General features: G+C 36.4%; 1 protein-coding gene across 1 annotated transcript; it reads right to left on the minus strand.

Moving 5' to 3' along the window:
• Positions 1-3412: 3412 nt before the first annotated feature.
• Positions 3413-11538, minus strand: LOC135641316 (uncharacterized). The gene is made up of 12 exons (XM_065156651.1): positions 11069-11538; positions 10761-10887; positions 10335-10412; positions 9443-9559; positions 9160-9351; positions 8944-9078; positions 8313-8803; positions 7145-7244; positions 5276-5335; positions 5107-5199; positions 4908-5027; positions 3413-4278 (listed from the first exon to the last, which is right to left on the minus strand). The coding sequence occupies exons 1-12, from the start codon at positions 11140-11142 to the stop codon at positions 3934-3936; spliced, it is 1932 nt and encodes a 643-aa protein (XP_065012723.1). The 5' UTR covers positions 11143-11538; the 3' UTR covers positions 3413-3933.
• Between the last annotated feature and the right edge of the window lie 897 nt (positions 11539-12435).

The raw sequence follows: 12435 nt of genomic DNA on the forward strand, positions 1-12435 counted from the left end.
ACCGGCGAGTAGGAACCAGGTTTTATAGAGCAACTATTCACGCGTCATGATCTCATGACGGAAGCAATTAGAACCAATTTTTTTTGTTATTTGGATTAAATTGTTTAGCAAAAGCGTTTTGTACTTGGACCGTATCCTTTGTGTCATGGATCAGTAGATCTCCCCACAATTCCAATGTATGTGATTCAATTTACATACCCACCTGGGAATGAGCAGTTCTTTAGAAAGAAAATAATTTTATTTCTAGCTTTTTTTTCTTTTTACAAAATCACTGCACAGGTTTTGACTTTTGACAATGTCAAACTAGTCCATGGTTTTAGGTAACAAATAGATCACCCATTGGTTAATTAGTGTAGACCTCAAATTAGATGGGTGAAAGCTAATTGTGATGGATCTACTAGGAATAAGATGGATTGAGTTTTATTTTGCATAATGATACTTATATATATACATACATATATATATATATATATATATATATATATATATATATATATATATATGTATATATATGTGTGTATAATGATACTTATATATATATATACATATATATATACACACATATACATACATATATATATATATATATGTATATACATACATATATATATATATGTATGTATATGTGTGTATATATACACACACACACACACACACACACACATATATATATATATATATATATATATATATATATATATATATATATATATATATATATATATAGTGGTCCTCTCAGTTTCCTTTTTATGCTTTAATGTAGAGAGCTTCTCTTACCAAAATAATATTTGAATAATAACAAGATTTATACAGTTTGAAGAAACACTCTTAAACTCAAGGTTTAGCCAGGTGTTCCTAATAACAACATCATGCTCACATATAATATGGATTTTGATTTTGCCTCCTTAGATTAATATATAATTAGATCTAATAGGATTTTAACTATATAACCTGAATTTGACATTCCTATTACATGTATATTCATCAAACTTTCTACAACCTCTACCCCACTTACTGTTTTGTCTTTGTTCCTTTGCCAAAGAAGAAAAGATGGTTAAACTTGATGTGGATTAATTGGTAATCCATTTCGAGTGGATCAATTGGTATACTCTTCCTATTATAATCAATTTGTTCATGTTTGAAATCAATGCTGGCTTACAGATTAAGTATCAAATTACCCAATAAATGTTCTTGTCCAACACCAACATGTAAATACTCATCTCAGTACCAAAATGGTCAAAATGATCTACCAATCATCTATCAGGGAGTGGAACCACTTCATGGCATAAAATACTGCAAACTCTTTCACATCATAACATGACAGCCACCACCCCTTATTATGTATTTTCTTCACTGGCCACCACAATAAGGTGAGCTGAATCACTTGCTATTGGAGATTGAGGTGAAGAAAATTCCATCCTCCAATTTTATCTTATGGAAGCACTGTTTGTCACCTCATTAAATCTCCTTACAGGTTATGAGCTGACTTATATTTTATATTGCCAATAATGATCATTTTTTTAAGGTTTCGTTTAAACTTAGAGCTCCAATAATTCATGTATTTTAGTGGTATGGAACTATTTCCAAGGTTGAATGCCAAGAGATCCTCGTGGGCAATTGCTATGATGGAATTGTTAATTGATTGTAGTGAACAATCGTTGGTTGATTGAACAAGCAAGTCCACTCCAAGGTTCCTAAAGTAAAGATGAATGGGCTTGTCATCACCTCAACAAGGTCTTCAATCAAAGTTTCTTAAGCATAAGTGAAAGACTTTTGCGTTGCATGGTTAATTTGTCATTGTTAGAGGGGTGAAGTAGGAAGACAGGCTCTCTAATACCCATATTTACCATGATATGATAACCACATGAATCAAGTGTTAAAGCATGTATTATGTTCTTTGCTAATAGCCTAAGGTTATGAGATTTGTGATTACCCAATCATATTTTTAAGATGATATCAAATTTGCTTAAAGTTTGAATCATATTTTTAAGATGGACTTACACCATACACTTAAATTTTGTTTACATATTAAGCTTAAGCTTAGACGACTTGTAAAAAGAGATATTGAAACTCTTATATATATATCGTAAACTTTAGAACATACGTGATGAGAGTTTACTAGATAATTCTTGATTCTCATAACATGTAAGGCAAAGTTGAGTTGAAAGCAGCTTTCATTGTTTACATAATCTAAATGGATTGGGTTTCCACTAGTTGAGTTCTACAAGAATACCAAAAACTACTAAATGATTGATATATAATAAATGATGGTTATCTCCCCTACATAATATTATGCAACTTATACTGGTTTTGTTTAAGTGCTTTATGTTATCAGCATATACTAAATTGTAGTCATTTTGCTGCTTTAACCATGTCAATCAAGGAAGCTTATAATCTTTTTTTATTTCATGATATGATGTTGAGCTGATATTGTAGGACTTGAAATTAATCTTTTCCTATTAGGTAAGAGACAAGAAGAAGAGAGAGAGAGAGAGAGAGAGAGAGAGAGAGAGAGAATACTTTCACACGACAAAGGTATATGCTCTACAAAAAATGTCCCTTCAAGCTTTCGGGAGATGGGTAGAAAGTTCTTCATGTTTTTTTTGGCTTTGATTCACTCATATACTGTAGCTATGTTCTATTTGGTCATCAATATTAGATCCTCTCTTACACTATTTATCTTAATCTGTCCCTAAAATTATAATCCTAAGAGAAAGAGAATAATACATCTACAAATTGTCCTCCACTTAGGCTTTCTCATCATATTTAGTTTTAGATCCATTGTTATGCATAATATTTTCACCATAATTCTACCCAATGAAAACTTAATGTGACATGGTCTCAGATAATCAAATTCAATTTAATGGTAGTAGGTTCATCTCAAGCTTACAAGTCAACTCAATTTCCTTTTTTTTTTCCTGATGTGAAACTAAACTGAGATGTTTAATTAACATTTAGTCTCATGAATGTTCCACCAATGCAGTGTCACATGTTCTTTTTGTAGATGCTAAGATCTTGAAAAGAAGTTATTGTCAACAAGAACTTGACTGTGTGATTAAGAAATTTCTATGAAGGATCATAATTTCCAAGGAGAGAATAAGAGAATGGAAATTTCTTGTAGAAATTATGAACCATGGTGTATCTACAAAAAGTCATAGTTTCTATGTCATAAATTCAAATAAAGTAGGTTAAAAAAGCTTCTATTCAAGTAGCATTCTAATTGTGTATACAAAATTAAGCAACTAAATACATGAATACAAGACTAAGAACATTAAATCTTAATTCAATCCATGGCCTCCATCAGGCACCTGTGATGACATTCGCATTTGATAATAGCCTCATGCAAAAATTTATGAATCAACAACAATATATTTGAAACAGAGAAATTCCCAGCAGTTTTTGCTCACTAATATGTCAAATAAATTTTCTCTTATTGAATGCCAAGTCTCACACAGGATAACAATATTGCCATGTGCAACATACAGAGGCAAAAGTAACTTATAACTCAATTTCCACAAACCTATAAAGAATCACTTTGGATCAACTATCTAATCTCAATATACAACTCCTTTAAACAAACTTAGCTGGTGTCCTTCACTCGATGGTCACGAGTTAAAACAAAATGTGGGTTCTCTTGCACAAGCATCAAATCCCTCAAAACCGACTGACCATATGTACAAGGTTTGCACTTCAATTGGTTTGCAAATGCTTGTTTCCTTCCGTAAAAACAACCCAAGAATTATTCCCCGCATGCCGTGCATATTTACAGTCATCCGAATGCCTGGAATCTATAGGATCATAGTCAAAGACACATTCAGGTGAAGAAATCATTAGCAGGAGCAATCTTGGGTATAGGCATGGATGCATGTGTCAATAAAAATGCAAGATCCTACACTCTGAAGATGCCAATCCTTGAATTTTTCCAAGACAAACTTAAGCAAGCTGATGATGGAGAGATTTCTGGAAAGTCTTGTCATCAGGCAAGAATAGGTATCGAAACCTTGAATCAAATGGGATGACGCTAAAACTCCGAGCACCTAGCAACCTCTGTTTCAACTGTGACGTGGAATCCCGAACAACGGTTACTTGATCAGGGGAAAGATATCGACAAATCCAGTCAACTAACAAGGAATCTTCGACGATGGCCTTTGCAAAACTATGCAGCAATTTTGGCACCAGCAGTTTCCCCTTTTCACTAATACCTATCGATGCTCGAACATAGTCCCTCATTGAGTTCTGAAGCTCATCTTGAACATTATCAGATGTGAAGATCTTTACCTGCATCATGATAGGTGAAGGTCAGTCATATAACTTGCAAACAAGAGGCAATTGTTTATCAGCACATGTTTCTAAAACTAAGATGTAGAGTTGACTTAGAGAAAACAGTTGAACCCCAATTTATTTATATGGTTCCTGTATCCTTGCCGGTTTCCAAGTGAATATCAATTTGAACAGATATTACAACTGACGCAAACTTACTTGTGTGAGCTCACTGTTTTTATTAATCGTAGATGGTAAAAATCAATTTAGACATACAGACAACTTCAATCAGATGCAGTTAAGATTCCCAAACAGACATTAGTTAGAAAACTCAACAGCCATTAAGTCACAGTTGGGTGACAGTTCTCTTGGAGCTTTTCCTAGACTTTGCGGAATGGTGAAACAGTTAAAAAGGTACACGAAAGAATGAGTGAATATCTAATATAAACCAAATTCCAGGATCTTATGACCATAATCTGGTGCTCATGAATATTTGGTTAAACTGTTATCAACACATAGAACAAGGACAGAGCAGATGTTGGTTAAACTGTGCTCATGAATGCTGGAGAAAAATTCTCAGGATAGCATGATGGTATTAGCAATTGTCACTTCAAAGAGTAGACGGAATATCAGATTAGCAAGCTTACCGCTGGCGAGGAATACATTCCAGAACTAAGGGCGAACAATAACAAAGGCTCAGGACCATCGATGGAGTACTTTCTGTGGTCCTCAGAAATCCTAAGTTTGTGAAGTGACAGTGCCAAAGCCTGAAACAAGAGCATGATTAATGGCCATATTGGTGGAGAAACACAGGAATAAGCAATACATTTTTGGTAATTTACATACTAGCTGCGGACGATGCCCCGGAGGTTTCATCTTTAGGACAACAAATTCAATCTCAGCAGCACTGAATGACTGGCCACCGATTATATAAGATGCCTGCGGCACAACACCACTGTGTCAACATAAACTGAAAAAGGAAACGAAGATCACGTCAAAGGACATGAAATCAGACCTTCTGCATTAGTGAAAATAGTTTGATGTCACTTTTAGGTACTCCATATGCTAAATAGGCCTGCAGTTTTCAAGCTACAAAGTTTTATTTCATGTTCTAGAAGAAATCAATTAGAAAGTAAAACTGAAGTATACCCAACAAAATTTGAAGCAAAATTTGAATGAGCAATGACTTATAACAACCAAACCAAGGATATGAAAAGAATTATCTGCAAATTAAAATCAATATTAAGATTTGAGAACATGCAGCAATGTGAAAGCTTGAATCAATTCAAACCAGGTTCATACCAGAACATGAAAGGAAGAAAGCACTACCTAGATAATAGACAAGAATTAGCTCATGGAAATAAAAGTTATGCAAGATGCCAGCCCTTTTGGCACCATATTATTTTGTTTTATGCGCACAATTAGAGAAGCCAAAGGAAATGGTGTTGTCATGCTCAAGTGATTCCGTGTGATTTAATTTATACAATAACAAGAAGAGCCCGTCATCCAAAACATTATCATACATGGTAATGCAGTTAGAAGTAATAAGCAAAGATCCAAATACCCTGTGATTAGGATAATATGGTATCTTCCAAAGGGATTATAACATTAATAGCAATAAGCAAAATTTATAACCAAATAATGCATGATCACAAGCATATAACCTGTATGCTGAAGAGTAACCACGGTTTTAAATACCAGACGGATTGGTATATACCTGCTGGTGTTTGCGGATCCAATTAAGCATCGTTAATGAACCAGACCAAACCAGCCAGTAAACTGCTTGGTATCTCATACCGTACCTATCTTATATAGTATTGAAACTAGGGTTTCCCAGATTTCATCCAGACCGATATGTTGGTCCAAATGTGAACCGAGATGCAGACCACCCTTTTCAGCATGGTCTAGTACATTTTAGAAAAGCCACCCCTTTGAAAACAACCCACTACCCCTGGAATAAGAGACACGAGACCTAGTGCATCTCCCCTAGTCGACGTCTTTCTTCCCTTGAAAACTCTTGCGCCACATGCTGCTGCTCACCCACCAATCCAGTCTCATGGTACTCTTTCCTCCTCCTCTTGAACATAACTTGTATCGCTCTGGCCAAGGACAGACACTAGTATGGCATCCAAAATTCAAATGTTGGCCGTAAGGCCCGTAACACATAAAGACAACAAAGTACTGTTCTTAACATCATCCTCATGATCATTTTATGGGACTACATTTTTAGTTTCACATTTTTGCATGGACTTGGAACCTTTTATACAATTCTCCATTTATACAATTTTGATGTCTTTGGAATCATATTTTGGTAAATTTGTGAGAAATTTCCCATTGCTTCATTTTCATGCATCCCAAGGAGGTGACCTAGGTCTTATGCTTTTAACCAATACACTAAAGAGTTATTTTCCACCAAGGAACTCAATTTCACTCGACCTGGTCTGTACAGATCGGTATTAACTGGTATGAGCATGAAACAGGATGCAGGCTCCCATTTTGAATGATTATTCTAGTAACTTTTTAAGCGGCAGCTTTTTCTTTTTCTTTTTTTCTTTTAAAGGCCCCAGTGTGCCTTTAAAACCAGACCTCACAACAATGTGGACCAATCCAGACCTCACAGTCATCTATATTCTAACTAAATTGCAAATTTTGTAAAACCAAAATCCTGGGCAATGAGCAAAATCTTGATCAGCTAAGTAGATTCAACAAATTGTCCGTTATATAACTTCTGCTGTTGCAAAATATTCAACTCAAAACCATGGAAACGGCAGAATATTAAAGGTTTATGAAATCATATTGATCCTCAGATTCTTATTTGTGTAATAATTACATAAACAATCATGATGCAACTAATAAAAGATAAATTAACAGAAGGAGAACTTACATGCATTATCAAGGCATTATACACATTGATCCAAAAAGCAAGCCTCTCATTGCCACTCATACAAGCTGGATTTACCTTTGCCAATTGGCTAACAAGATATCTGAGAAGTTGCAAGCAGAATTAACAAGCCATCATTATCGTAAGATTCTTAAGTATCTTTTCTAAAATCAAGAGCAAATGAGATTTCATTTATTACTTGGGTTGGATTCTGCAAAAATCCTATACATGCTTCTCTAATATTGGCAAAACATGGACTAGGAAGACAGAGAACAGAAGAAAGAACATGCAGGCTGAGACCAGTTTTCTAGAATGCATTCTAAAACAAACAAATAACCTAAGAATTAAGAACACCAAAAAAGGTGTATGGATTCTCGACAAGTGCAATGAACTTAACAATTGGAGACACCTTAACCAAGACATGCCAATGATTTTGATGCTGTCAAAAGTGCCAGTAATGATCAGGTAGATTTAAGTTCTATCAACTTTTTAAACTGAAATTCTGGTGCTGCACCAATTTCAAAATAATGTAGTGGTGAGCATTTATACATCATTTTGTATGACCCATTTATCAACCCAGGTTAAAAGTTTCTTTTGTCATAAAGCTTCTAGTTTCAACAGTTATTTCTTTTGATCCAAGCACTATGCATGTACTTCAGAAACTATCATTGGTTGCTTGTGGATGCCTCTCAGAATCAGTTCATTGCCATTTATAAGAGAATCTGGTGTTTCCTCTTCCAAATATGGGTATGCTTATTCTAAACAATTCCATTTAAATGAATATTACCTCACTTTGTCTTATCAAACTTGTCATTAACTTTTGATGTTTAAAAGGTCAGTGCAACCATAGTCATAGTCAATCAGAGGAGACTCGAAAGGATGCATATTGAAAGGAAGCATATTGAAAAGTGTGTAAATAGGTTAAGTTGTTTACTCTTCCAATCATAGTTGATTAGAAGAGACTCAAAAGGAAGCTTTCACAGTCTCATGATGATTATGATGCCAAAAATCACCTCAAAGATAGTTTTGTCAATAGGAACATATGATCAACGGAGAACATAAACAACATCCTGCATGCGTAGACACAATGTGACACAATGTGTCTGCATCAATGTAAATATGAAGTATGCACTTAGGCATGATTACATGGAAAGAATGTTGAGCATCATACCTGTAACCTTTTAGAGCCTCAGCAGCATATTCTAGCTGTGCCTTCCCAACAGACATCCAAGTCACCTCAGCTGCCAAACTATAACTTCCAATATTCCTCCAGTTCACCTTGCCATTAACTCCATAAGGATCAAATGTATCCACTTGATCCATTATCTCATCAAATTTATATGTTCCAGTTGAAGGATTACAAAATGTTTGGGGTATTAAGGATGAATCAGAAAAAGATGTGAATGAAAAAGACAGCTGATCAACTGGTGAAGATTGAGAAGGCAGGTACTCTGAAGAAGACGCCTTTGAAGAGATATCTGATGATTCAGATAGACAAAGAAAGATATTTCTCATGCATTTCACCATTTCTTCTGAAAGCTGGTTTGGATGGTTCCATAAGTTTGTTTCTAGGAGATCCTTCTGCAATTCCACTGCATTAGACTCTTGAAGACAAGCATCTATTTTGTTCCCTTCTTCGACCCTATCGCAGTGATCTATGAACTGAAGAAGAAAGGAAAGAGTTGCTTTTGTTAAGCATTATTACAATGTCTTGTTATTATAAAGGAAAGGCGACACATTTTCATTCTCAAAAGAGCAAGCATTTAAAACCCAGACAGAAAGAAGTTTAGTTGGAATGAGACCTGTTCCTCAGGGCATTCGTCCAATGATTTATTTGCCACAGGTAACTCTGAATCCCTACTAGATAATAGATCTTGTTGCAGTGAGCTAGGAATTTGATTTAACCCAAATTTTGAAATCCTCAAAGAAGATATATGCTGAGGAAGGCAGTAGGAACCATAAGCAATCAGAAGTGACATAAAGAGAAGAGACAGAAAACATAAAAGAACATCATATACCTCTTCCCACATGCAACTAGAAGATGTAGATGGCAGTTCTGGTGATAGTGACAGCAAACTTTCTAGATGGTTTTCAGCAAGGCGGCGCTCATCTCTTTCCTGACAAAGTCGAAGTTGCAAAGAAGCCAACTCCTCTTCGAGCTTCGAAATTGTAATTTCCAATGTTGCTATATTATCTAGAAGCTCCTGGGCCTAAACAGTAGTTAATGATGAAATTGCTTACTAAAAGGCAACTATATAATCTTACAAATCTTACTAATAGCAAAAGACCATTGCTGCATACTTTATCTGGAAGCTTGGAAGGAGAGTTTAACAAAGGGCCAGCATTATGTGCTACTGCATTCGCTAAAGCCACATGTAGATCAATCTCTTCCTGAAGCTGCTGCTGCAACTTTTGAACCTGTGTAATTACTTTCAAATTCATGTCAATCCACTTCATAAGAAAAGATTCAGGAAATTGAAAAGAGAAGTTATGCACAGTGAAAAAAAAAGAAGAATTGTTCATGTAGGAATATGTTGACTCTTGACATCCTAAATTGTTGATAATTCATCAACGGTTAATATGAAGTAGTGATGACATTTGTTCAACTTGTGCAACAATGGGAATGTGATGGAGCCTAATGTTTAGCATGTGGTTACTGGAGGACAAATGCCAATACTGTGATGAGATGCTGCTAAAATTTCCACATGCCAATACTTGAAGGATAGAATATATACTTCTTGAAAAAACTTTGTTTCTCCTAAACTCATCAGCTTAAGCAATCAAAACCCAGTTACCAAGAAGAACGAATGGTGATCCAGATTGCATCCTAGACAATGTTTTATTAATAAATATTACAAATAATTAACTTCTGTCTTTTATGACAATCAAACTTGGGCATGTTTTATTCTTTAGATTCCATACAGATTCTAGTAAACCTTGAAATTTGTTAACTGTGTATCCTAAAAATGCCAAAGCACATAAGATTTCCTACACTGATCAATGTTCCAAGATGAGTATCCATTATATGAAAGAACTCGATCAAATTCACAGTATGGGCCCAATCCCATCACCTTAAATTAATAACTTTAACCAGGCAAATCATGATTATGATAGCAGGGCCTAGACAAATCATGATAATCACATGTTTTAATTGGAACTCGCAGAAGGCAGTCAAGATCAGTAATGCACGTACTTCCTTCTCAAGTTGAATTCTGTAGCAGCACATCTTCCGACGCCTCTCTTCTCTTGGACCATCATTGTTCCTATCATCCTAACAAATACCAAGAAATCAAAAAATCAGAAATACCTCACAGTACAGATTTGCTTTCTCAGGTCAGATTCATAGACCAGGTATTTTGCGGTATTGACAACGAACAAAATTAGATGAGTCTGAAGCAAATGTGGCCTATGTCAACATCAGATGATTTGGAAATTTTTATTCCCATTTGCTAAATTATTTCATAATTCCAAAATTAGACACACACTAACACTCCATGCAACAAGGTCCGTCATCAGCCAAAATAGCTTTGCTGGTAGGCTGTCTGAATCTTCTTTCCGATCGAAGATCGAACTGTGGGAAAAGAAGAAAGGCCACACCGGGAAGAAAAGATTCACTCACATCGAGCCCGGAACAGCCCGCAGAGCCATCGCCGGAGGAACACGAAGACGGATCCGAGCGTCGGGACCGCGACTCCTCCCCGCGGCTTTTCCCCACCTTTTGCATCACTTTTTGGATCGATCTTCCCCTGATGATGGCGTTCCACAATCGTAGGTTTCAGCACCAAAAGAATCAATTTTGATCTATTATTTCAGCACCAAAAGACTCAATTTTGATGCGTTCCGGCAGTGAAACCAGAGCCAGAGCCAGAGCCAGACAAGAAGAACGAACCAATTAGGAGCCAAAGACATCAATCCCACGACACTTACAGATTCACGGGAAGGATGACGCCATGGGAGGAATACATCTCGTGCCCGAGAGCTTCTGCTTTCAGGCACAGCATTTCTCTCTCGTTCTCTCTCCCCTTCTCCTCCTACTCCTACTCCAGCCACAGCTACCTCCACAATCCCATAAACCACAGGAACCGAGGATTAAAAAAAGGAACAACTGGAATCCCTCTCCCTTCCGAGAAAAATCCTGGCTTTGGAGGTGGTGGGCTTCAACTCACACTCCCCTGTTCCCGAGGGCCAGCAGTAGTGGGTGCGATGAACGATGGCAGCAAAGGCCAGACGAGAAATAGTAATATAAAAAGACTGATGGAATCAGGAGGAAGAGGAAGAGGAAGAGGAAGCCTTGTGGTTTTGTGGCACAGGGCGCATTAAAGAAGACAAGAAGATGTGGTTGTGTCTCGCTCGATGCAGCTCAACGCTCCATGGCCAACTGCAAGGTCCAAAGAAGAAGACAGCCACCGAATATGATAATGGTAATAATGATGTGGGAGAGGATTGCAGTGAGAGTGAAATCCATCACGAGATGTCACATTCCAAGCTCCCTCTCTTTACGTGCCAAATCTTTTACACAACGTAATATTCCTTCTGAATAAATACCAATTTCTTAGGATTCAACTCTATATATATATATATGTATATATATATAAATTCTTTGTTTGTGTGTGTATGGGAGAAGTTTTGGGATCTCTGCGGGCAATGAGAGGCAGCAAGGAGTTACTTCACCACTGCACACCACCAGAGGAATGTAGAGAACAGCCAGATTCCGGTGAAGACCCGAAGAGCATTAAATGAAAGGGGTAATGCCCCTTCTTTCTTCTTCATTGAAAGAAATTTTACTGGGCTGTTTGTTGCTTCGGCAAAAAAATTATATGTACTTGCAGAAAATAAACTTTCTGTAGTGTTCATGTATTTTGGCAAATCAGATGCTTGCATTTCTTAATTTGAAGGAAATGCTGCACTGATATGAGGGATTGTTTTATCTGGTCATTCATTAAATGAATCTTTATACATTCTCTGGTATCTTCTCTGTGCTTGTTTTTTCTTTTCAATATTAGATTATGCCTACATGTGAAGTTCTTCCTCTGAGGTTTTTTTTATTGCAACTTCTTCCTCCTGCTGATACCTCAAAAGCAAGTCAAGATGTAAGTTTTCATGGTTGAGAGAAGATTCTGTAAAGATCTGTTGCTGATATTGAAAGGGAAGGTAAGCTTGCCATGACAAACCTAATCACCAGTGGGTGGACCACTATGCTCTGCTACTCTTCCCCCACTGAATGGACAAGAAAGAGGAGGTAAAACACTCGAACATGCAGATGTTTCTCATCTACAGTGGGTGATTCAGCTCCC

The sequence above is a fragment of the Musa acuminata genome, chromosome BXJ3-6 (genome assembly GCF_036884655.1).
Source record: "Musa acuminata AAA Group cultivar baxijiao chromosome BXJ3-6, Cavendish_Baxijiao_AAA, whole genome shotgun sequence".
NCBI classification, from domain to species: domain Eukaryota; kingdom Viridiplantae; phylum Streptophyta; class Magnoliopsida; order Zingiberales; family Musaceae; genus Musa; species Musa acuminata.